The sequence below is a fragment of the Phyllobates terribilis genome, unplaced genomic scaffold (assembly GCF_046119375.1).
Source record: "Phyllobates terribilis strain yellow unplaced genomic scaffold, ASM4611937v1 Scaffold_99__1_contigs__length_5935540, whole genome shotgun sequence".
Classification (NCBI taxonomy): Eukaryota; Metazoa; Chordata; class Amphibia; order Anura; family Dendrobatidae; genus Phyllobates; species Phyllobates terribilis.
In genome coordinates this window covers 1,342,134-1,368,540 of record NW_027362859.1, presented here as the reverse complement: position 1 = coordinate 1,368,540, position 26,407 = coordinate 1,342,134, and the positions used below count along the sequence as shown (strand labels likewise).

Genomic DNA, 26,407 nt, shown 5'->3' with positions numbered 1-26,407 from the left:
TTCAGATGACTCAGGATAGAGCGTCTAATGTGTTCAAATTGTAATGTCTGATTCGGGCTTAAATGAAATTTCTGAATCCACTTATCCATCTTGATTTTTGATGTTGATCCCTCGTTTATTTAAAAAAATTATATCAGATCCTATTTTAAAGAATTACCCACCAACATTAGCCAATATGGTTCAATCATCACGGGCATTTCATTGCCCCCTCTATTCCCCCTGTTCTCAATTGCGCACATATCGGAGAATGGTCTAAGATTCCCCTGTGAAAATATTTTACTTTGTGAATTAACGGATTCAGAGATTCTGTTCCAATTGCCAAGTCAATCCTTGACAAGGAATGGTGTGACATTGAGTAGCATGAATATTGTCTAATTGAAGGATTTCTCTGTCTCCAAATATCCACATACCCAATTTCTGAAAATAATCTAGCCATCCCCGTAGAGGAGGCCGGGTCAGGGATGTTACCCATATGTAGTCTATCCCAATGCGGGTGGAAATAATTATTGAAATCTCCAACCAACAAAACTGGAGTCGTAGGAAATTCCAATGTAAAGTATAATATTTTTTTTAATAATTATCCTTATAAATGGAGGGGGTTTATATAAAGCTACCAAAATTATTTGTTTCCGTATATATAGCCTAATATACCAATATACCGTCCTTCAGTATCCATGACAGTTTTAAGACATTTAAATGGGATTGATTTATAAATCAAAACAGATACCGCTCTGGCATGAGAAGAAAATACTGAATGAAAAACATGGCCTATCCACGACCTATGAATTTGTTTTGTTTCATGGGTCAAATGTGTTTCTAACAAGCAGACAATAGCTGGCTGGTATTGATATAACCAAGTATATACAGCCACCTCTTAGTTGGTTCTCCCATGCCCCGCACCTTCCACGCTATAGTATTTACAAGCTTAGCCATATGTGCGCAGGGAAACAGAATAACCAGTAGACCGTTTTGAGCTGTTCCTCCACCCTCCCTTCTTTTTTGCATGCACCCCTTTTTAACACATAACATAAATAACTTCTAACATTGCAATACAACCAATCAAACATTACAGACATTTCTCCCCGGAGGAGAGATTGGAAGCCTTTATAAGTCCAAAGCCTGACTTAAAAAGAAAAGCTCGTCTTCAAAACCTTTTCAGAGATTCCCGCTGTCCATATCAAATGGCATCAAGACTCAAAAGCCACCAAAGCAAAAGTGTTTTGATTTTTATGGAGGTCCGGATTTATCCACTTTCAATTTACCTTCGCTGATGTCCAGCCATTGTGTAGTTTCCCGGGGAGATTCATGGATGAGCACCTTTCCTGAGACTACAATCCTCAGGTGTGCCGGACACATCACAGAATATGGGAGTAGTAAGTCTCGCATCCTTTTCTTTACAGATGTAAATGGTGCTCTGCGTTTGTGCACTTCAGCAGAGAAGTCAGGAAAGATGACCACCTTTGGTCTTGGATAAGTTAGGATAGTCACGTGATTGTATCTCTATAATGCAGTAACTTCAATACAAAGGGTGGTGGCGGAGCTCCTGGTGGAGGGGGTCTAAAAGCCACCCTATGAGCATGCTCTATTGCCAACATAGGAGACAGAACCTCTCTTCCAAACACATCCCTGAACCAGGTCTCCATAAATTCAACCGGGTTTTTGCCTTCAGATCTTTCTGAGACTTCTATAAGGAGTAGATTGTTTCTACAGGGTTTCATTTCCAAGTCATCTGTTTTATTAATCAGATTTTGCTTGTATGTTTCAATATCCTGTATAGGAGACAATTGATCCTCAATATTACTAATTCTGGCCTCTGTTTCTTTAATTCTTTCAAATGCCCTTTGAATGTCTCTCCTTATAGATGACATATCTTCCTTCATAAATCCCGTATGGGTGGTAATGCTGGTCAGGGACTTGTTGGACATATTGACCTCAGATAGCACATCCCTCATGGTGGGTTCCTGGTCTGTGGTATGCACTAAGTTTACTGCCAGAACCAAGTAAATTCCTTCACTAGATACCCAGGAAAGTTGCTGCTGAATTTTTTGCTGCGTCAGCTGCTCTTTATCAGGAGCACATGCTTCTCCCTGCTCCTCCTGTTCCTCCCCACGCTGACCTTTAGGAGAATCCTCTACAGTCGCCTCTGTCACCCGGGCAAAGCGTCTCAGACGAGATGCAGCCTCCAACATCTTATTTCCCTGTTGTGCTTCTTCGGACGGCGCCATGTTGGGCTGGCTGTCCTCCTTGCCAGTGCGGCTCTTTTGATGGGTCATTCTCCTCGGGGGCCCCCAAAATCAACTCCTTACAGGTCCTGGAGTGTGTTAGGAGGTAGGATCAGCGGTATAAATCTGTTTTCTGTCGGTGTAGGCTGGGATTACAGGATTATGAGCGGGAGCTCTCAGTCCGTGTGTCTGCTCACATCAAGCCTCAGGCCATGCCCCCTGCCTTGTTTTTTAATTATTTTTTACGGTGTTCACTGAAGGGGTTAACTAGTAGGACCGTTTTATAGGTCGGGTCATTCTGGATGCAACGATACCAAATGTGTGTACTTTTTTATATATTTTTTTCCATAAAAAATATTTATCGGTACAGTGTGTATATATATATAATATATATATATATATATTACTATTATTTTGTCATTTTTTTAAAAAAGTTTTTACTATTTTGTATTGTACTTTTTTTTTTTACTTAGTCCCACTATGTGATGTTCACTTTCACAGCTCTGATTGCAGTTATAAAGCATAGCAGCAATGTAAGAGCTTTGCTACACTTTATAACTGTCGGTGCTGCACTGACACAAGTTAGGTAGATCATGCACTGTGCATATGACCTAAATAACTTGTTAGCTCTGGTCACCCGGATGTCATCATGACGACATCGAGTCACCATGGCAATGATCGGCCCCTGAGGTAACTAGTTTCTGATGACATATGGGACATCACCGCTTTCAGGAGAAATTGTGCAATAAGTTATGGGGTTCAGTTTCACCTATTAACCCTTGTGTACCTGACAAATTTGCAGCAAATACAAAAATTACATTTTTACCACTAAAATGTCATATTTCCACAACTCAATGTTATAAAATTCTGTAAGGCACCTATGGGTTCAAAATACTCACTACACCCCTAGGAGGGGGGGTGGTTCTGCCACCTCAGGGTGGCTTTTAGAAATCTGCATTCTAAAAGCCAAAACCCAAAGCAGAAACACTGAACATGACGTCATGGAAGGCGTTATCTTGGTTTTGGCTTTTAGGTTTTGGCTTTTGCGCCACACTCGGTACCCTGGACCACTTAGAGCAGAAGTATAAGGCATATTACCTATCTTGTCTGCTTGTCTACAAGTTTTGACCTGGCCCTCATGTTGAACACTTCCTCTAACATCTAACCAGCATCTTCTGGGCACTTCTCTCCACAGCCGGTCATTAAGCCCCTTTCTTATATATAACACTGTCTGCCATTGATCTGGTGTTGTGTCCATTGTTTCCTCTCCCCCTTCCCCCTCTTTGGAATACTCCGTACCTTACATTACACTTCCTTCATTCATCATTGACTCTGTCTCTGTATCTTCACAAGAGGGATTCATTCCCTGGTGCCATCAGTTGACTCGCCGCCTGTGTAGGACCACTTTATATCTACAATCCTCTTATGCTATACAGTTAAGCTCATCTATATGTTATTATTTTTAGGCTACCCCAGGATCATTGACATGCTACACTAGGCATATTGCTTTATACACTTGGCCTCATTCTACTTGTACATACTTGCTCCTTTTTGGTTCAGGATACTTGTGTGTCTAAATATATATATATATATATATAGTGTGGGCACCCGCTTCTGCAGTGCCACCATGTAACCAATTGCTTGTGAAATAAAGGTTTTTGACTGACCTCATGATTGGTGTTTCTGCTTTGGGTTTCTGATTATTCCCAAATGGTCTGCCATTCATATCCTAGCATAGATATGCCACCATCTTATTGGTACTAGACAATTGTCTGATACGTAGATACTTTCCTTTGGTTTGATATATATTATTTGCTCCGTTTTTTTGTTTTTATTGTTTTAAAAGCCAAGTTGCGCTTCTTCCCATCCGATCCCTGCCGTGTGCTCAAACACTAGTGTGCAACCACATTTGGGAGAAATTGCTTAACAAATTGTGGGGTCCAGTTTCTCCCATTATCCCTTGTGTAAATTATAAATTTGGTGCTAAAACAGTATTTTAGTGGAAAAAATATATTTTTTGTTCTCACACCTAAATGTTATGAAGTTTTGTGAATCACTTGTAGGTTAGAAATGCTCAGTACACCCCTAGATGAATTCATTGGGAGGTTTCTTCTGTTTTTCTATGCCAGGGGCTCTCCAAATGCGACATGGCATTCATCTATTCCAGACAAATAGCTCTCTTTCCTTTCCTAGCCCTGCCATATGCCCAAACAGTAGTTTTTGACCACATATGGGGTATCATCGAGTTCAGTAGAAATTGCATTACAAATTATGGGGTCCGTTTTCTCCTGTTATCCATTGTGAAAATTACAAATTTGGAACTAAAACAACATTGAAAAAATTAAAATGAAAATTTTCAATATGTCGACCTAATGTTATCTGTGTGGTACCTGTGGGTTCAAAATGCTCACTATACCCCTGTAAAAAAATGTTTGAGGTGTGTAGTTTCCAAAATGGGGTCACTTGTGGGGGGTTTCTGCTGTTTGGGCACCTCAGGGGCCCTGCAAATGCGACACAGTGCCCATAATTTATTTCACCCAAATTTGTGTTCCAAAATTCAAATAGTCCTCCTTCCCTTCCAAACCCGGCCATTTGTCCAAACAGAGGTTTTTGCCCACATAAACTGTGTAACAAATCAAATTTTGGTGTCCATTTTGTTGTGCTATCCCTTGTAAAGTAAAAAATTGGGGCTAAAGTAACATTTCAGAGGCAAGATTTAAATTAATATTTTTTTAATTCCACTTTGCATTAATTCCTGTGTAGCACCTGAAGGGTTAAAAAAATTCTTGACAGCGATTTTGAAATATTTGAGGGATGTGGTTCTTAAAATGGCATCACTTTTGGGGAGTTTACGGTATATAGGCCCCTTAAAGTTCTTTGAAATCTGAATAGGCCCTTAAAAAAAAGGTTTTGAAAATTTCTTGCAAAAATGAGAAATTGCTGCTAAACTTTTAACCTTTCTAACATTCTAACAAATTAAAGTGACGTTTGAAAAATGATGTAGATGTAAAGTAGACATATTGGAAATTTTATTTATTAATTATTTTGTACAGCAGAACTAACTGGTTTAAGGATATAAAAATTGAAAGTTTGAAAATTTTCCCCAAACTTCCAATATTTTCACAAATAAGCGCAAAAATATATGGACCCAAATTTACCATTAACATAAAGTAAAATGTGTCACGGAAAGCTGTCTCAGAATCACTGGGATCCGTTGAAGCGTTCCAGAGTTATCACATAAAGTGACACTGGTCAGATTTCAAAAATTTGACCTGGTTAGGAAGGTGAAAATGGGCTCTGTCACTAAGGGGATAAATGCTTTTAGATTTATGTGAATATTCACAAGTTTTCTGTATGGTGCGAAATATATTCTACTACTACCTTGTTTAACAGTAAGATTAATATCAAGAAAATTAAGGGTTTTTTTAATGAGAAAAATGAGTGAGCCTTGAATTGAAAGGCTTGTTATTAATGTAGTGACCCAAGTTCTCTATTTCCTCTCGTGTACCCTACCAGAATATCAAAATGTCGTCAATAAAACAGGCGTACCATATGATACTTGATTGAAAATTACAGTCTCCATATAAAAATTATAAAAATTGTTCATCCCATTTGGACATGACTATATTAGCCAGGGAAGGTGAAAATTTGTCTCCGATGCCAACTGCTTGTGTCTGTAAAAAATCCCTAATGTTCATGAATAGATGACTGGGGTCATTGTCACCCCAGTCATCTATATATTCTATTTTTGGGTATATATTTTTTGTGTTTTTAATTTTAGGTACCAGCTGACAATTAACCTCCAATTGGCCCATGACATGGGTCACATCCAAAGAGTGCATAGACATATCATATATATAGGGAGCTAGAAGTATCATGTTCAGACCATGAATAAAGCTTATTGCCAAAACGCAAAGGTCCGTCCCGATACCTATTTTATCTTGCTGACCAGCCAGTTACTGCTTCTGGATGTTTTTAATGGTGAAATACAAGTAAAGCTTTATATGCTTACCTGGAATGATGTGTCACTGCTGGATTCCTCCTCTCTTGTACATATGTATCTTCAATATGTTTTGGTAAACAGATAAAATGCCAAAACTTGTGTCACTGTCCAAATATTTAGCAGACCTAACTATCTAAAAGTGCTATTGACATGACATTCTCAGCAGATGATGATAACAACCAATGCAATTAAAACAGGCAAAGAAATCAAACCATAGATGTCTGTAAATTAAGTTATGAGAAATGACACAGGGAAAAAGTATTGAACTCGCTGTCTGCAATTTTTTTAATACTACATACAAAAGCCTTTGTTGGTGATGACAGCTTCAATACACCTTCTGTATGGAGAAACTAGTCGCATGCATTGCTCAGATGTGATTTTGGTCCATTCTTCCACACAAACACAATTCAAATCCTGAAGGTCCCGTGGGCTATTTCTATGAACTCTGAGTTTTAGTTCCTTCCATATATTTTCTATTGGATTCAGGTCAGGTGATTGGCTGGGTCATTCTAGCAGCTTTATTTTTATCTGAAACCAATTGAAAGTTTCCTTGGCTGTGTGTTTGGAATCATTGTATTGCTGAAATGTAAACCCTTAGGCTATGTTCACACACGTTGTGTTTTTTTCTGCTGTTATCTTTTCTTTGGCAGGAAAACAGCTGTTTAAAAAACGCAGGTTTTGTTGCGTTTTTGCTGCATTTTTTTGACCACCCATTACTTCCTATGGGTGAAGAAACGCAGCAAAAACGCTGGTGCGTTTTCTGCTGCAAAAACACTGAATGAGGTGACATGCTCTATTTTCCAAAAAACACAACCAAGTCACAAAATACACAGCAAAAAAAATAAAAATGTGTGAGCGGAGAATTCTGGTTTCTCATAGACTTTGCTAGTGCTGCAAAACGCAGCTGAAAATTTGCATAAAAATCAGTAGCAAAATACGTTGCAAAAGCCAGCGTGTGTCAATATAGCCTTATTTCAGCTTCATCATCCTGGTAGATGGCGGCAGACTTTTATTAAGAAAGTCTCAGTACATTTGTCCATTCATCCTTTTGTGACGACACAGCTTTTTTTCTTAATTATGCCAGACATAATTTCTGATGGCCAAGAGCAATATACCTTTATTTTTATGTTGACTTTTTTTAAACTGTGTTCTTCTTTGGTTGCTCAACACAGACTATTGTTCAACAAGTAACAATACGGAGAAAAACAAGAGAACACTCACCGGTCTAAAAAATCCTCCTTTATTTCATCCATTAAAAATCCATAGCAGGGGAGTCGGTGGTACACGTTGTACTTTAATGTATACTGTATATACAGTACAGACCAAAAGTTTGGACACACCTTCTCATTTAAAGATTTTTCTGTATTTTCATGACTTTGAAAATTGTACATTCACACTGAAGGCATCAAAACTATGAATTACCACATGTGGAATTATATACTTAACAAAAAAGTGTGAAACAACTGAAAATATGTCTTATAATCTAGGTTCTTCAAAGTAGCCACCTTTTGCTTTGATGACTGCTTTGCACACTCCTGGCATTCTCTTGATGAGCTTCAAGAGGTAGTATGAGACCTGTCAGTGAGTCATGTCTGACTCACTGACTGTACCTGTGAGAGCCAGCTTATTGCTGGATCCCATAGGCCACCGTACCATGGGATCATCACATGATCTCAAGGTACCATGGTAACCATCGGGACCCACGATTCTCATCGCGGGGGTCCGATGGTTATTAAGGGGGGTATTTTATCATAAAGGGCCCTCAAAGTCACTTCAAATGTGATGTGGTCATTAAATAAATGGTATTCTAAATCTTGTTGGAAAAAGGGGAAATCGCTGGTCAACTTTAAATCCTTATAACTTCCTAACAAAAAAATTTGGGTTCCAAAATTGTGCTAATGTAAATTAGACATGTGGGAAATGTTATTTATTAACTATTTTGTGTGACATATCTCTCTGATTTAAGGGCATGAAAATTCAAAGTTTGAAAATTGCAAAATTTTCAACATTTTTGCCAAATTTCCGATTTTTTTCACAAATATACGCAAGTCATATCGAAGAAATTTTACAACTATCATGAAGTACAATATGTCATGAAAAAACAATCTCAGAATCAGTGGGATCGTTGAAGCGTTCCAGAGTAATTACCTCATGAAGTGACAGTGGTCAGAATTGTAAAAATTGGCCCGGTCATTAATGTGCAAACTATCTTCGGGGGTAAAGGGGTTAAAGGAAAGTTGAGTGCAAGGAAAAAGTGTGGTAGGAAAAGGTGCACAAGCAACCGGGATAACCACAGCCTTGAAAGGATTGCTAAGAAAAGGCCATTCAAAAATTTGGGGGAGATTCACAAGGAGTGGACTGCTGCTGGAGTCATTGCTTTAAGAGCCACCACACACAGACGTATCCAGGACATGGGCTACAAGTGTCGCATTGCTTGTGTCAAGCCACTCATGACCAATAGACAATGCCAGAAGCGTCTTACCTGGGCCAAGTAGAAAAAGACCCAGACTGTTACTCAGTGGTCCAAGGAGTTGTTTTCAGATGAAAGTAAATTTTGCATTTAATTTGGAAATCAAGTTCCCAGAGTCTGGAAGAAGAGTGGAGAGGTCACAATCCAAGCTGCTGGAGGTCTAGTGTGAAGTTTCCACAATCAGTGATGGTTTGAGGAGCCATGTCATCTGCTGGTGTAGGTGCACTGTGTTTTATCAAGACTAGTGATGAGCGAGTATGTTCTGCTAATCATTTCGCCGAGCATGCTCAGGCAAACACCGAGTATCTTCAGAGTGCTCTGTGTTATGTTTGAATCACTACTGTGTGCATGTTTTGCAACTGTTTGACAGCTTTAATAAATGTGAGGAATGTGTGTTTCTTAGGCATTCCTCACATGTATTAAAGCTGTCAAACAGTTGCAAATCAGGCACACGAGAGTGATTCAAACATAACACAGAGCTGTGTTCGCCTGAGCATGCTTGTAAATCTCGAATAACGAGCATGCTCGCTCATCAATAATCAAGACCAAAGTCAGCACAGCCGTCTATCAGGAAATTTTAGAGCACTTCATGATTCCCTCTGCCGACAAGCTTTTTGGAGATGGAATTTTCATTCTCCGGGAGGACTTGGCACCTGTCCACACTGCCAAAAGTACCAATACCTGGTTTACACACAACAGTATCACTGTGCTTGATTGGCCAGCAAACTCGCCTGATCTTACCCCATTGATTTTCGATGGGGTTATTGTCAAGAAGAAGATGAGAGACACCAGACCCAACAATGCAGACGAGCTGAAGGCTGTTATCAAATCAACCTGGGCTTCCATAACACCTCAGCAGTGCCACAGGCTGATCACCTCCATGCCACATTGATGCAGTAATTGATGCAAAAGGAGCCCCGACCAAGTATTGAGTGCATTTACTGAACATACATTTCAGTAGGACAACATTTCGGATTTTAAAATCATTTTTTCAAGCTGTTGTTATAACGTATTTTAATTTAGTGAGATAATGACTTTAGTGTTTTCATTGGCTGTAAGCCATAATCATCAACATTAATAGAAATAAACACTGGAAATAGATCACTGTTTGTGATGACTCTATACAATATATGTTTCACTTTTTGTATTGAATAACTGAAATAAATTAACTTTTTGATGATATTCTAATTTTGTGAGAAGCACCTGTATATATACAGGAAAGTCCAGGGTCACTGGAGGACACTTCTGCTGTAATTTACACCACTTTTGTGTTGTCAATGCTGATGATTTTGTTTTCTGCTCCATCACTGTCACGACCCTCCTGGCAAATTTATACCCAAACTCTTAATTTGGAGTTGATTTTTCAGGACCTCACTCTAGCAACTCCATTTTAGTCTCCTCACTAGTGAGCAGTCTACAGTGGAGGCTAAAATGATAAAAAGTCCTCACGTATCTGAAGCTGAACCCATGCAAGTTAACCGCCTATTAAAACGTGAAAGTGCTTCGAGAAAAGAACGGAGACTTTGGGAAAATCTGTGTTTTTATTGTGGCAACACTGACCACTTTCTCGTCAATTGTCCTTCTCGACTACATAAAGCTGTGGCAGTGGATCTCAACTTTTCCGAAGAAGAATCAGTCTTGTCTGAACCAGCGCCTCCAGTGAATGTGGTCATCCATTCAATTTCTTCTATTGCACCCAACAGTAAAAAGAAAACAAGGACTCTCATTGCTTTATTTTTATCAAGTTTCAAGTTGATTCTCAAATGATTTCCACATCTGCCATGGATGATTCAGGAGCAAAAGGCAATTTTATGGACATCTTTCGCAAATGAACATGGGGTAAAAATTCAAAACAGACTTTCATCTATTATCATGGAAACTGTTGACAGATCTACACAAAATTCGGAACCAGTGAATCAAGAGACTGAACCCTTAGAGATGTTATGGAACCTAATCACCATGAGGTTTTATCCTTCCTACTAATCTCATCTCCACATTTTCCAATAATCCTGGGGTTTCCATGGCTACAGACTCAAAATCCCACTATCAATTTGGAAACCAAAGAAATGTCTTTTCCATCTACTGTACCCTTCCCACAGGCTTCACCAAATGAAGAGTTTGTAGAGGATTCTTGTGCCGATACAGTGTAATACTTTAATTAGCCAGATGATTAGATGTGGTAATCCAAAAGAAATACATTATTGGGTTTTATTAGAGATTGCTGGCTGTTTTATTAATGTTCTGCTTGCTCTTCAGTTTATGTACACTAATTTAGCTTGTAAAGTGTTCAGCATTCCACTAATTTCATTACTATCTAAGCAGCCTCTAACCATTTTTCAAAAGTCGTCTAGGCCTATTGTGTAAGTGTTGAAAGAAGATCCGGCAGAGCCTTCACCACAGGGAATCTCACATGTAGACCCAGGTGATGCGGTCGACCTGAGAAAGATACCTCCACTAATGCACACTTAGCTTTGGAGGGGGTGGGTGAAAGGAGTTCTGCCCATTCAAGAGACTTGAGCCCAGAGAAGCAGAAGGGAGCATGTGTTTCTGTAGCTGTGGGACTTGGGACAGAGAATCAAGGAACATCAGAAAGATGAAAGGAGAATGAGAGACATCCTTCAGGACAGCAGATGGATTGCACGGCATCCAAAGAGACACCGATTTGTATTTCACATGATTCTAGTCAGATATGGATTTGCTCCATTTAACCATCAGAGATACCATAGATACTTTTGGGGAGACCAGGAGAGGACAAAGAAGTCACCTGGTCCCATGGATGTTGTTTGGGCGTTGCTAGGGTGAACCCACCAGTCACCTAGAACCCATGGAGACATTTAGAGTTGCCAGGAGGGACCCACCGGTCGCCTGGCCCCATGGAAACACTCGGAGAGGCCAGGTTGGGACCCTCAGGTCTCCTGGCCTTGTACCTTGATGGACTGCTAGCTTCCTAAGCTTACTGCTACCTCCTCTCTGTGGGGGCCCACCAGAAGCGGGGGGCCACTGGTTGAGGTAGTCGGCCCTGGAAGTCTCCAAAGGTGCAGTTGTTCTATCCTAGGCAGTCGAAGAAGGAAGGGTGAGACTGTGTAATGTTCCATCTTGGGTATATGATGGGATTGTTCTGTGTGTTTGTCAGTTTGTGGGTCAATAAAGTATTGCCACGCTGTTTTACCCTCACCCTGTGCTGTCTGAGTAGCGTTACGCCCACGGAAGACCCCGGGTCTTCACAATCCTGATTAATCTTCTAAACTACCATCTGTGTATAAAGAATTTGATGATGTATGTGACAAGTAGTATTGTGTCTAGGTGTTAGCTTAGTTTCCAGTCTCCAAGCTCCTGAACATTCTTTCCTAGATTGTTCTCACCCATCTACGGATTGTTCCTACAACTCCTTTTGCTAACTACAAGAACTTCTGCTACTGCTTGCTCTTCTGCTCGTGCTCCTTTGGCCACTGGTTTCCAGCAGTACTGTGCCGATATCGTAACACACCGTCCAATCAACCTTACTGCATTTGGTGGTATCTGAGCAGAAAATATCGGCCATTGGAAACCAAGCATGCCTGAAACTTCACACAGCCTCCACTATGTGTTACAGAAGATGTGCTGTGTTTGGATCATGAGCCGTTTCAAGCCTTCTCCAAACTTTATTCTTCCCATCTTTTTTATACAGGTTGATATTAGTTTCATCTCTCCAAAGAATGCTTTGCACCTTGTGGTGAACCCTCTGTATTTGCTCTTATGAAGTCTGCTCTTTTATGGTGGGCCTAAACACTGAAACACCTTTTTCCTGGAAAGTTTTCTTCACGTAGGTTCATATTGTGAAGGGGCTTTTCTTCACCATTTAAAGGATTCTGCAATCATCCTCCACGGTTGCCTTCAGTGGGCGTGCACACCTTTTTGAGTCCCCAAGCTCAGAAGTGAACTTTTTTTTTGCAAAATATGCCATGCTGTTAATTTAGCAACTCCTAATATTTCTGATCATTTGTAGATTTGATCTTTTCTCTTCCATTGAGAGCTCATTTCTGTGTTATGAGTTCACAGCAACAGCTTCCAAATACGAAGCCACACCTGGAATCAGCACAAGACCTTTTACCTTTAATTGATGATGGATTAATGGGGGAAGAGCCCATACAGCCAGTGAAAGAGCTTTTGAAATAATTGTCTAATTACCTTTGGTCCCTTGAAAAAGATGCAGCCCCATATTAAAGAGCTGTAATTCCTAAACCCTATATCCAATTATGATGTGAACACCCTCAAATTAAAGCGGAGAGTTGGAACTTTAAGGCCAGACTGATTATATAATTGTATCCTAAATATGTTTTGGAAAACAACTAAAATGCCCAAACTTGTATCACTGTCCAAATATTTTCTGGACCCAACTATTTAAAGAAATCAAACCAAAGATGGCCAAAAATTAAGCTATTTGTAATAATGAGAAATGACACAGGGAATAAGTATTTAACTCACTTACTTAAGTTTATTTAATACTTCACACAAAAGCCTTTGTTGGCGATGACAGCTTCAAGATACCTCCTGTATGGAGAAACTAGTCACATGCATTGCCCAGGTGTGATTTTGGCCCATTATTCCACACTAACACTCTTAAAATTCTGAAGGTCCCTTGGGGAATCTTCATCATCCTGGTAGTTGGCCCTAAATGCCCCAAAGTTTCTGAGGTTCTAATCCCCAGTGAGCCAATGGGATTGTATATGCTGTTAACTGTTGTTGATCCAATAAAGTCTTATCTGAGTGTGGTCCCCTACCCTGCATGGTCTGAGAAGTGTTAGACCAACGGGAAAGGAGTACGGCAATCAATAGGATGAACTCTGGCCCATGTGGTCTTTGTAACACTGCTGCATGGACAGTGCATGCACACTCAGCTCAGCTACATACGCACATTTACATACACACAGCTCTGCTACATATGCATATTTATATACACAGAGCTCTGATTCACATTTACATACACACAATACGTACATACAATATGTTAATAACATATATAGTTTCTAACCGTCTGAGTTATTTTTGATGATCAACAAAATACGATTTTCCAGAAATTCATTTCTCACACTCTAGGTATGATAATGTCTTCTCTCTGTATCGGATTTTTGATCTTTAAATGGGGCTGTCCACTACTTAGACAACCCCTTCTCATTTCTCATGTTTGGTCCTGTTAATATAAAAACAATTATACAAACCTCCCATGCCTGTGGCGTTCTAGCGGTGTCAGCACTTGCGTTTCCAGGGATTATATGACGTTGTTACGTCATGTAAGCCCTGTGCCCAATCAGCCATGGCATGACTGTCTCCACCTTTTAACACATCGAACAATAAGAGAAACTCAGAAAGAAGCTGTAGCCCTGGCTTCCTGTTGATGTTCAATCTGTCCGAAGGCGGGGACAGTGAAGCTGGCGCTGACTGGGCGTAGGGCTCGTGTGATGTAACAACCTCACAATAGCCCCGGGTACACAAGTGCAGACACGGCTGGAACAGCGACAACATAGAGGGTGAGTATGAGTGTTTTTATTTTAATGAGGCCAAACATGAGGAATGACAAGTGGTTGCCCTAGTATTGGACCTTATTAGGAAGATACAATTTTCAGTTAAAACTTTTCAAACATTCTGAACATGAAAACCGCTTATCCCCTGTATGAATTCTCTGGGGCTTATTCAAATCTGATTTCTGGTTAAAACATTTCCCACATTCTCAACAGGAAAAAGGCCTCACTTCTGTGTGGGTTCTCTGGTGCTTAATCAAAGCTGATTTCTGGTTAAAACATTTCCCACATTCTGAACATGAAAAAGGCTTCTCCCCTGTGTGGGTTCTCTGGTGGTAATCAAGATTGTGTTCCGGTTAAAACATTTCCCACATTCTGAACATGAAAAAGGCTTCTCCCCTGTGTGGGTTCTCTGGTGGTTATCAAGATTCTGTTTCCGGATAAAACATTTCCCACATTCTGAACATGAAAAAGGCTTCTCCCCTGTGTAGGTTCTCTGGTGGTTATCAAGATTCTGTTTCCGGATAAAACATTTCCCACATTCTGAACATGAAAAAGGCTTCTCTCCTGTGTGGGTTTTCTGGTGGCTACGAAGATGTGATTTCCAGCTAAAACATTTCCCACATTCTGAGCATGAAAAAGGCTTCTCCCCTGTGTGGGTTCTTTGGTGTATAACAACATCTGATTTCCATTTAAAACATTTCCCACATTCTGAACATGAAAAAGGCTTCTCCCCTGTGTGGGTTCTCTGGTGGTTATCAAGATTCTGTTTCCGGTTAAAACATTTCCCACATTCTGAACATGAAAAAGGCTTCTCCCCTGTGTGAGTTCTCTGGTGGTTATCAAGATGCTGTTTCCAGCTGAAACATTTCCCACATTCTGAACATGAAAAAGGCTTCTCCCCTGTGTGGGTTCTCTGATGGCTATCAAGATACGCTTTTAGGTTAAAATATTTCCCACATTCTGAACATGAAAAAGACTTCTTCCCTGTGTGCGTTACTTGGTGCAAAACAAGACTACATTTATGTCTAAAATATTTCCCACATTCTGAACAGGAAAAAGACTTCTCCCCTGTGTGTGTTCTCTGGTGACTAAGAAGAGATGATTTCTTCATAAAACATTTCCCACATTCTGAACATGAAAATGGCTTCTCCCCTGTGTGAGTTCTCTGGTGACGAACAAGCTTCGATTTCTGGTTAAAACATTTCCCACACTTGGAACAATAAAATATATTCTCTGCTGTGTGAATGTCTTGATTCTTAAGAAAAAACTTTTGGAGAGGAAAACTATTCCCATAATCTGAACGTGAAAATGGATTATTTGCTTTAGGAGCAGTTTGATTTTTAATGCTTATTTTGTGACTTTGATTTTCCTTAGTATTCGGTAATGAATCAGAAGACAGGATCTGTTTCAAAGGATCAGATGACAGATCTTTGCTGTGAAGGGTTGATGGTATATCTGGAGTAATGGCATTCACTTCAATTGTATCCTGTGGGATCTCAAGATCATCGGATTTAAAAATTGAAGATATCAGCTGTCCCTCTGATCTCCTGGTACAGTCATCTGCCAAGAAAAAAACAATTATTATGTTTGAATAAAATATCCCTGAATGTAATATTTTTGAACATTTCTACTTAAACTGTCGGTAACAATGGAAAGTTACGTAGAAAAATTTTATTATTCACCAAGACAATGACAGTTCACAGTCTAATAGAAAACCTCATAGCATGAACCAGTAGAGCGTGGTGTTCAACTGTTTGTTCATTCTGCCTGTCAAATATGGAATAAAAAGCCACCAAACAATGTTATGTAGGCGAAAATAATACCAATAAAAACTTCTACTCATCCTGCAAAAAAACAAGTCCCCACTCAGGTCCATTATCTGTCAGTGGAAAAACAGAGGTTTCCACATTATTAGTGGCTCAAAGGCTCTTAAAAAGAAACATGGCTTCCATAAACCAATCCAGCAATATCCGCTCTCCCAAAAACAAATGCCCCCCTTGCTTCTGACCCTTGCAGTGCGCCGAAACCACATTTAGCATCCATGAATTTGGCATTACTATAGTGAGAAGAACCCAGTAAATTTATCGTGTGTGCCTCCTGGAGCACAATATGGGCACTATGTGTTGGGTAATAAAATGGCCAATGTGCAATTTTCACTCTCCAAAATTCAGTGCGTGCTAATTTCCGGAAAGTGTCTGTGGAGTCACTAGTCCTATAGATTAATTCATTGAGGGTTATAATTTCCAAAATGGAGTCACTTTATGGGGATTTCTAATGTTCTGGTTTTCTGCCATTTTGTCATATTAGGGCTTCTGCAAATGGTGTATCCCGTCTCCTCTGGGATCTTCTCCTGCGATGTCTGCTTCTGTCACCAGGAACTGCCTCATTCATTCTGCGGGTTGCGCTGGTGATGGAGATGTCGGAACCAGAAGCTCTGGGCGGCGCAGGCTCTGTCCAGCCATTAAGATTAGGGTGCCCGGGAACTGTAGTACCATCCAGTTTGGCAGTATGAGTGTGTGCAATCTAGCTGAAGTCACACTACTAAAGCTCGGAGCATATTGCCAGAAGCTGCCTGATACAGCCTTGTTCTCCTCTGGTTCAGTCCTCTGTACTCAGCGCCTGGCTTGTGTGTTTGTTTCCGGATGTGGCCTTGGCCCATTTACTGACTATTAGTGATGAGCGAGCATGCTTGTCACTACTCGTTACTTACCTGAGCATCAAAATGCTCGAAATGCTCAGTACTCAGCGAGTATTTTTTTTTCTTAAATTTTCGGGAGCGAGCTCGAGTCCCGGCCTCACATGTTTGGCACTTTTTAGGCAGCCAATTAACATGTAGGGATTGCCTGCCAGTCACTGTAATGCCGTAGCCATGTTGGTAGTGACATTATAGTGAATGGCTGGCCACATAGCATCATCAGGTCTATATAAGACCAGGGACCCTGCCCTCATCACAGTCTACCCCGGAAATAGGCAGAGTAGGGAGAGCTGCGGCTGAGCGATGCAGAGAATTCTAGCTTTTAGACAGGAATTCCACACCAGTTGTATTTATTTCATCTGAACCAACAGCCCTTGTAATGGCTCATTCTGATGTATATTAATACTGCTGTTAGCAGGTTAGGCAGAGTTTGTGGAGAGATAGTGCACTACAGGTTAGGCTTCATTGCATGTTCTTTCTGGTGCTGTAACTCATATCAATAGCCCTAGTTCTCAGGGATAATAATATTCCTTTTTGCTCTTAATCCTGCTAATTTTTGTGAAAAGCAATATACTACACTATTTTTACTGCTCCATTTGTTTGTTAACAGTATACAGCCACACTTAGTTGATTTGACTAGCATTGCTATGTAGTGCAAGCATAGAAAAAGTCCATCTGTGGTGGTCAGATTTTACTGCGTAATGATCCTGAAATTTTTTGGAATCTGCAAAATATTATACTCCATTTAAAATGTGCCAGTTGTGTGTTGAAAACATACATCCTGACTTGGCCGCTAACCAATAGCATATTGCTATTGCAGTAAAACTTGCTCATCTGAAGTGGTCAGATTTTTACTGCGTTAATAATCGTGAAATTTTGTTGAAGTTGCCAAATATTATACTGCATTTAAAATGAGCAAGGCGCGTAGTAAGGGACGGGGAAGTGGATGTGATGCTGATGGTGCACGCAGAGGCTAAGGCTGTGGGCAAGGTGAAACTGTGCCTGCTGCAGTAGCACAACAAACATCCACATCATGTCGACCTAGCGTCCTGTCTACAACCCCCACTTTGTAGGGGGTTGCAGAACAACACTCTTGAAGCCAGACCAGTGTGAAAAGGTTGTTGGGTTGATAGCAGACAATGCTTCCAGTCAGTTTCCAGCACCACCCTGTCTTCCACACGGTCCAGTCTCAGTAGTCTTGAGTCTGGACCACATAATCCCGCAACCGGCAACCCCGCCAATCAGCTGCTATTGGTGCCAGTGGCTTCCGTCGGCCGGAAGCGCTTACTTGCAGAGCTTGGCCGTCTAGCTTTAGTGGCCGCCGCAGGGTACTCAAACAATAGTAAGGGCCGCCTGATGGCGCTTTATAAATAGTGAGGCCTGGAAAAAAAATGGGACTTACAGAGTCTCTCTTTCATAAATGAAACAGATGTATCTGATCATGTCTTACACACCACATGGCCAGATAAGGTAGTAAAATGTTAAAATTACATTTACCGGTGAATGCATTTTCCACCGTTGAAGGCAATGTGAACGTGCAAAAACACTAAGTGTGAACATAGCCCAAGGTGTGGAGGAATATTTTTTCTGTTATTTATTTTGCATTATATAGAAGTCATTATCCTGGAAAGAATGTTTCTTAAAAATTGTTGTTTCCAGGAAAATCCATTTTATCTTCGCTTTTGTATTTTTTATTGTCAGCCCGTAAAAGTGGCATACTACGCTGGTAACATTGTTCACAGCAGCGACCTGGGATTCAGAGATGATTCCAGGGGTCTTCCCCATGCTGTTTCCATGCCATTTCAGCACTGTTTTCATAGATCTGAACAATTTTTAGACTCCCTCCAGCCCTACGGAGGATATGGGGGGGGGGGGGGGGTTGGGGAGGGAACCGCCGGAAAATTGCTCGAGTAACAAATAACCGAGCATCACTACTGACTACTCTTTTGTCTTCTGATTTTGTATTTTCTCTGCCCTCCTTGTTCTGACCCGGCTACCTGACTATTCTTCATATCTCACTCCACAGAACAACAGGTCACACCAAGGCCCAAGCCTAGGTGTCTCTGTGTAAGTCCAGATTCATGTAGATGGGTTAAAGAAGTTAAAGGTTGATGGGGAAAACTGTGACTATAGACAATAACACATCACATTTTCTACTGAAAAGATTAGGCTGAACAGTCTTAGGCTCTGTGCCCACGATGCGTTTTTTCTGCAGTGGCAAAAACGCTGCAGAAACGCTTAAAAAACGCATGGTAGAAGACCTGCCATGTTGCCCAATGATAATCCGCATGTGCTGTGCACAAGCTGCGGAAATTTCCGCTGCGGGTTATCATTACGGAAAAAAACGCAGCACTACCAATTATTTTGCGGAAGCGCTGCGTTTTCGCCGCCATTGACTTGCATTGGAAAACATGGAATCCGCATCACTGCATCTGTACATGCGGAATCCAAGCGTTTCAATGTGCGGATGGTACCCGGGTGTGGAGGAGAGGAGACTCTCCTCCACACCCGGGTACCATAGAACCTGTGAAAAAAAGAATAAAATAAAAAATAAATATTATACTTACCTTCTGACGGCCCCCGGTCTCCTTGTCTTCGCTTGCTGGCAGGTCCTTCAGTGTAGTGTACCGCAAGCTGCCGGCATGCCAGGACAGAATGAAGCAAGACTCCAGGGGCCATCAGATGGTAAGTATAGATTTATTTTTCTATTTTTTGACATTCTTTGGGGTCGTTTGCATGGATTTATATAGTGTGACCAAGTTGTCAAGCACTTTCCAAGTGATGCTAAAATCGCTTGGAAAACGCTTGTCAACCTGCATGCGGAAATGCATGTGAACAACGCTTCACATCCGCTTGTCACTGGCAGGAAAAACGCATGTACAATCCGCATGTACAATCCGCATGCATTTTTTCTGCCAGGGAGATGCAGAAATGCTCAGGAAAAAACCCAGAGCATTTCTGCATCGTGGGCACCTAGCCTTAATCAGTAAAAAAAAATGAGAAGAGTAACTAGTGGAGAAACCTCCCTGGAGTAAATAGATTACCAGCAGCCACAAACTCTAAATTATCGTAAAATCCAATATTTTCTGTCAGATGAGCTTCAAGAAGAAATATTAGACATTTAAAGAGAACTTTTTATAATACTGCAGAGCTGAGGTGTCTTAAATTTGAATATCTGGCATTTGGAAAAGGCAATGGAGACCTCTTTTTAAAGAGACCAAGGAGTTACTGAGTAACATAAATGAGGCCGACCGATCCCACCACAAATCATACAAAATGAAAATCTGTAAACCAATAGACATAGAATAAAAAAATGTTACATCCCCAACAACAATATATGTATGAGGGGGGAGCTCCAACACTAAACTGGAGTTGCACTCATTTATGGTGGACCATTGGAGCTACTGAGTCCTGACAAGGAGAGTAGAGAAAGTATTAGTGCCCCCATTTCAGGAGAGATTGTGCAGTAATCTGAATTCCTTAGGATTGAAAACATAATGGAATTTATGACGTGAAGTGAATCCATGAAACCAGGGCTGGAGCCATGCCAACACATCTCCTGCAGGCGTGAATAAATGTATATTACAGCCATCAGCCACGCACAGCTTAGAGAGATATCATGGCACAGGTGTAATGTTTTCTGTATAGTTTATCACAATCCTGTTTGAAGTTAGTTGGTTTTAAAAGAAATTGAAAAGTCAGGATAAAGGGAAACTCTGCTGTTATTGTACAGAAATTCACACTTGGTCCTCACTGCACATTTAATGTTGTCGATCATAAAAGTGAAGTTTGGCCAGAAAGACGGGACGTGGTCATGTAGGGACCATATGAGCACATTCAGCAGCACAGAAGGGAGAGAAGGTAGATTCATCCAATAAGTTATCAGGGTTCTAGGAAGCCAACAGCATCATTACCCTCCGCTTTCCCTAAGAGGTCCATTATAATATTTTTCTTCAAGTGATTTTCGAACTTCTCAGCACATTCTACATAATGTGACAAAGTCACTGGTAAAGTACTGGAGGAGAGATGTGTAGCACTGAGATTGTTAGCTCCAGTAATTAAACATAGGAAAAAGGTTCCAGCACACGAGGGGGTAAATCAGCCATCTTTAGTGATAGAATGATTGAACACCTGTAGAGAGGGAGGAGGTCATAGGATAAAATTCGCAGCCTTTAGAGTATTTGTGGGGTGGGCCTGGAGGTAACAGCCGTACTTTAAATAGAAACTGTTCCTGTGTCTGCCTCTTTAAGAAGCTGAGTGAGTCGATCACAATACGCTGACATTTGGCTTTGTAGTTTACAGATCTGGGCAGGCAAGGGTCAACGTCTCCTAATCACAGTGGGTACGTGGATCCTCCAGGTTGTAAGTTCTATAGAAAAGGGCTTTTAATGCCCAAAGTCATTTGGACAGTTTTGGGTGTTAAAATATGTTGTGGTCTAGAGGGAAATGGTGATCACACGATTGTGATACGGCCGGTCTACACCACTGATAAAGCAGCCACAGCCGGTGACTGAGAAGAATCTGTGACTTATCAGCATTTAGTGGTTACTACTCACCTGGATAGTCATATGTAGGAATCTCCTCTTTACACCGCTCATCACCCTTCACATATGTCTCTGTAGTATCAATATGGGTCAGATATTCACCCTGAAACAAATATTGTAAAAGTCACAGACAGATGGAGAGGTCACATCTATGATCAGCTCTAATCCTGCCATCTCCACCGTTCTCATTACACAAGTATAAAACATATAATACTGGTGGATAAAACAAGACTGAGCACAAGACCTTCACATCCATCTACAAATCACAGGGGAGATCTCATGACACCTTCACTCCATCTACCTGATGATCCTGAGGAACATTGGGGTCTTCTTGTTTACAGTCTTGTGGAAGAAGAGGACGGGGACATCTCTCTGGTGTTGTCCTCTTACTGGATAGATCTGGAGGAAACACATACAGGGACTGAATTCATTCTTTACATACAGATAATTATAGGCCGTGTGTATTTAGTCCTGTCTATTACCTGGTGATGTGAGGGGCTAGGGAACCTCCATCATGACGTCCTTGTACAGATCTTTGTGTCCTTCTAAATACTCCCACTCCTCCATGGAGAAATAGACAGCGACATCCTGACACCTTATAGGAACCTGACACATACAATGATATCGTCATCCCCCCCAATCACTTCATAGCGTTACTGTATAATGTCCCAGCAGTGTCACCTCTCCAGTCAGCAGCTCAATCATCTTGTAGATGAGTTCTAGGATCTTCTGGTCATCAATGTCCTCATGTATCAGGGGGTGAGGTGGAGGCCTCATGATTGGGCACAGAGGTCTTCCCCATCCCTCAGACACAGAGTCCTGACGGCACTCACTAGAGGTCTTCTTCACTACTGTGTAATCCTGGTTATGGAGAGACACATTAATAAATCTCCCTCCAGACATTTCCAGAGTCCTCACCTCTCCAGTCCTGTCCATCTGTTATTCCCATAGATAAGAATGATGTAATGTGACGTCATCAGAATCTCTCACCTCTCCAGTAAGCCGGAAGAGGATCTCTAGGGTGAGGTGTAATAACCTCTCAGCCATCTTGTCTCTGTCCATATCCATCTTTGATGGGTAATTCTGAAAAATTCTCTTATATAGAAGATCTTCACCGACAGCATCTGATATTGTAGAGACCCGAATGAGAAGAAGATGAGCCGATGTAACATCATAAAAATCCTGTGTAATAATACAATTACTGGAGACAATAAGAGGAAATATATCAGGAGATAGAAGGTGTAGGTGTTGTATTCTCTAGTCTTGTATGGACTGGAACATAAGTTGAATTGCTGACTCAGACATCTCCTCCATGCTCCCAATCACTGGCTGTGTTACTCACTGCGTCAGCAGCTGATTGGCTGTAATAATCACAAGTTCGTTGGGGCTGACCAGGAAATACAGAGATTGGCGGGGACCCTAACAGCAATGGTATTTTTATTATTTTACAACATTCAGTTATTTTCATTGACTTCTACTAATAAAACCTATATATTTTAGGCCACAGACAACAAGCAGTTTCTTCCTCTGAGTCTGCAGCTGAATACGTTTCTCATAGACTCATTTTCCATAAAGCTAATTCTCGTCTCATTTACTGACATTGGAATATATTATACTGTGTGTGGGGGGGATGGCGGTACTGTGGGAACATTACACTGTGTGGGGGCATCATATATACTGCATAAGGGCAAACAAAAAACCGAAGAAAGATGATCTAGAGGCCGTATTGTAAAACTACAATAATCTTTATTAGTATCAATAATCAATTTTTTTTTTTTTTTGGAAGTGCATTGAGGTGAAGAGTGCATTGCTGGAAAAGGAAAAAAAAAAAAAAAAAAAAAAAAAAAAACTCTCTAAATCTCTTAGTTTGCGAGTGTGAACGAGCTGCGTGTGTCCGGAGCGTAAGTGCGAACGAAAGTAAGTGTGTGACTTGTTTTTCAGTGACTTTGTATTCAGGGAGTTTGGAAGGGAGGACTTAGGACTGAATTGCTGACTGTATTTCATTTTTCTTTACTTTACTTTTTACTTAGCTGATTCCCCCGTCCATACTTGATACTTAATTGATCCCCCGTCCATACTTAACTGATCCCCCGCCGATATCTAATTGATACACTTGCACATCCCTAATTGATCCCCGTCCATACACCTATATATAAATAATTGTGTTTTGTACTTGTATATATATACTGACTGTATCCCCATATTTAGAATGACGTCCATGTTGGCCGGAGCCGTGCAGTGTACATCTTGCGCAATGTATGCATTCCGTGAGCAACCGCTCGAGGATCCATACTGCTGCGAGAGATGTGAGCATATCGTGCACTTGGAAGCCCAAATTCTGGATCTAAGTGCTCAGATAGCGATACTGAGGAGCATCGACAACATGGAACGGAGTTTGCTGCTCACCGAGCAGACACTCAATGGGTCAATACTGGGGGTGGAGCATAGAGGGGAAGTGCAGGCTGAACAGGCAGGGAGCTGGATAACAGTTAGGAGGGATAGAGGGAAGAAGTATAGGAAGGCTGGTTCAGAACCGGCATTATTGGAGCACAACAGATCCTCTGACCGCCGGGGGAGTGTATGCTCCAGTAATGAGGGGGAGGGGGGAAGTGTAGGGCAGGCAAGACAGGTTCTGGTAGTGGGTGACTCTATTATTAGGGGGACAGACAGGGCAATCTATCACAAAGACCGGAATCGCCGAACGGTGTGCTGCCTCCCTGGCGCTCGAGTCCGGCACATCGCGGATCGGGTTGACAGGTTACTGGGTGGGGCTGGCGAAGAAGTGAGTGGTAGATGGAGGGTCCTTAAAAATGATTTCAGGGACCTAGGTAGGAAGCTTAGGGCAAGGACCTCCAAGGTAGTTTTCTCAGAAATACTACCAATCCCGCGAGCCACACAGGAGCGCCAACGGGAAGTTAGGGAGGTGAATAAGTGGCTAAAGAGTTGGTGTAAGGCAGAAGGGTTTGGGTTCATGGAGAACTGGGTTGACTTCGCGGTCGGCTACAGGCTCTACCGTAGGGACGGGCTGCACCTCAATGGGGAGGGTGCAGCAGTGCTGGGGAAGAAGATGGCTAATAGGTTGGAGGAGTTTTTAAACTAGAGACGGGGGGGGGGGAAACCAAGGAAATAGGTGGGATGTGAGGCAAGCAAGGGGGAAGGGGAGAAGTGAATAGAATGAGGGTGGAGAGGGGGGTGGGGATAGTACAGTTAGATCGTTAGAGAAGAATAGGATGCTAAATAACCCCAAAGTTTTATCTTGCATGCTGACCAACGCAAGAAGCCTGACCAATAAGGCGGATGAGCTGCGGGCGCTTATATCGGAGGAGAGGTATGACATCGTAGGCATAACAGAGACTTGGCTAGACGATAGCTACGACTGGGCGGTAAATTTATTAGATTATAGTTTATTTAGAAGGGACCGGAAACAGGGGAAAGGCGGAGGAGTCTGCTTATATGTAAAGTCATGTCTAAAACCCAGACTAAGGGAAGATATAGGAGAGGGAGAAGAGGGGGTCGAGTCCATGTGGGTAGAGATAGAGGGGGCAAAAAATAATAATAAAATATTACTGGGGGTCTGCTATAAGCCACCAAATATAACAGAGGAGAATGAGAATCTGCTATTAGGACAAATAGACAAAGTAGCAAAACATAATGAAGTGATTGTAATGGGGGATTTCAACTACCCGGATATTGACTGGGAAACAGAAACCTGTAGATCTCAGAAAGGAAAAAGGTTCTTGACAAATATTAAGGATAATTATCTCTCCCAACTAGTGCAGGAACCAACGAGAGGGAAGGCCGTGTTGGACTTAATATTGACTAATAGGCCTGATAGAATAACTGAGGTACAGATAGGGGGGCACCTAGGTAATAGCGATCATAATATTATCGACTTCAAAATGCCCTTCAGTAGGGTTATCAATAAGGGAACAACAAAAACATTAAACTTTAGGAGGGCGAAGTTTGATCAGCTGATAGAAAACATTCAACTTATTGACTGGGACAAAGTACTTAATCAAAGGAATACGAATAGTAAATGGGAAACCTTCAAAAGAATTCTGAATACTCAGTGCGAGAGGTATATACCGTATGGGAATAAAAGGGCCAGAAATAAGAGGAAACCAATATGGTTGAACAAGAACGCAAAAGGGGCGTTAAATAGCAAAAAAGAGGCATTCAAGAGATTAAAACAGGAAAACAGTAAGGAGGCACTAATGTGTTACAAGGAAAAAACGAGAACCTGTAAAAAACAAATAAAAATAGCGAAGGAGGAAACAGAGAAACGTATTGCTAGGGAAAGTAGATCAAATCCCAAACTGTTCTTTACGTATATAAATAGTAAAAGGATTAAATCGGATAATATTGGACCGATAAAAAGTGAAGAAGGCAAAATCATAGAGAAAGATGAGGATAAAGCTAATCTATTAAATAATTTTTTTTCGACAACTTTCACAAAGGAAATAGAACTAACAGGAGAAATGAGAAGTGACAAGCTTAATCCTCCACTAAGTATGACTAATCTAACCCAAGTTGAGGTACAGAAACTCCTCAGTAACATTAAAATAAACAAATCACCAGGACCTGATGGCATACACCCATGGGTACTAAGGGAACTAAGTAATGTGATAGACAGACCGTTATATCTTATATTTAAGGACTCTGTTGAGACTGGGTCTGTACCACTTGATTGGCGACAGGCGAATGTAGTGCCAATATTCAAAAAGGGAGCGAAAAGTGACGCCGGAAACTATCGCCCGGTGAGTCTGACGTCCGTTGTGGGCAAAATTTTTGAAAGCTTCATTAAAGAGGCAATTACGGAGCATCTTGATGCTAATAATCTTTTAATCCCGAACCAACATGGATTCATGAGGAATCGCTCCTGCCAAACAAACCTGATTGACTTCTACGAGGAGGTTAGCTCTCGATTAGATCAGGGGGAACCAGTGGATGTCGTGTATCTCGACTTCTCAAA

General features: G+C 41.2%; 1 protein-coding gene across 1 annotated transcript in view; it reads right to left on the bottom strand.

Moving 5' to 3' along the window:
* Positions 1 to 13,159: 13,159 nt before the first annotated feature.
* LOC141198695 (uncharacterized) overlaps positions 13,160 to 26,407 on the bottom strand; it is an 87,279-nt gene continuing 74,031 nt past the window's right edge. Inside the window, exons 5-7 of the mRNA XM_073663102.1 lie at positions 21,737 to 21,834; positions 21,448 to 21,538; positions 13,160 to 15,756 (exon numbers count right to left, since the gene is read on the bottom strand). Of these exons, the coding sequence (XP_073519203.1) occupies positions 14,450 to 15,756; positions 21,448 to 21,538; positions 21,737 to 21,834 (1,496 nt within the window). The 3' untranslated portion in view covers positions 13,160 to 14,449. The remainder of the gene's footprint in view (positions 15,757 to 21,447; positions 21,539 to 21,736; positions 21,835 to 26,407) is intronic.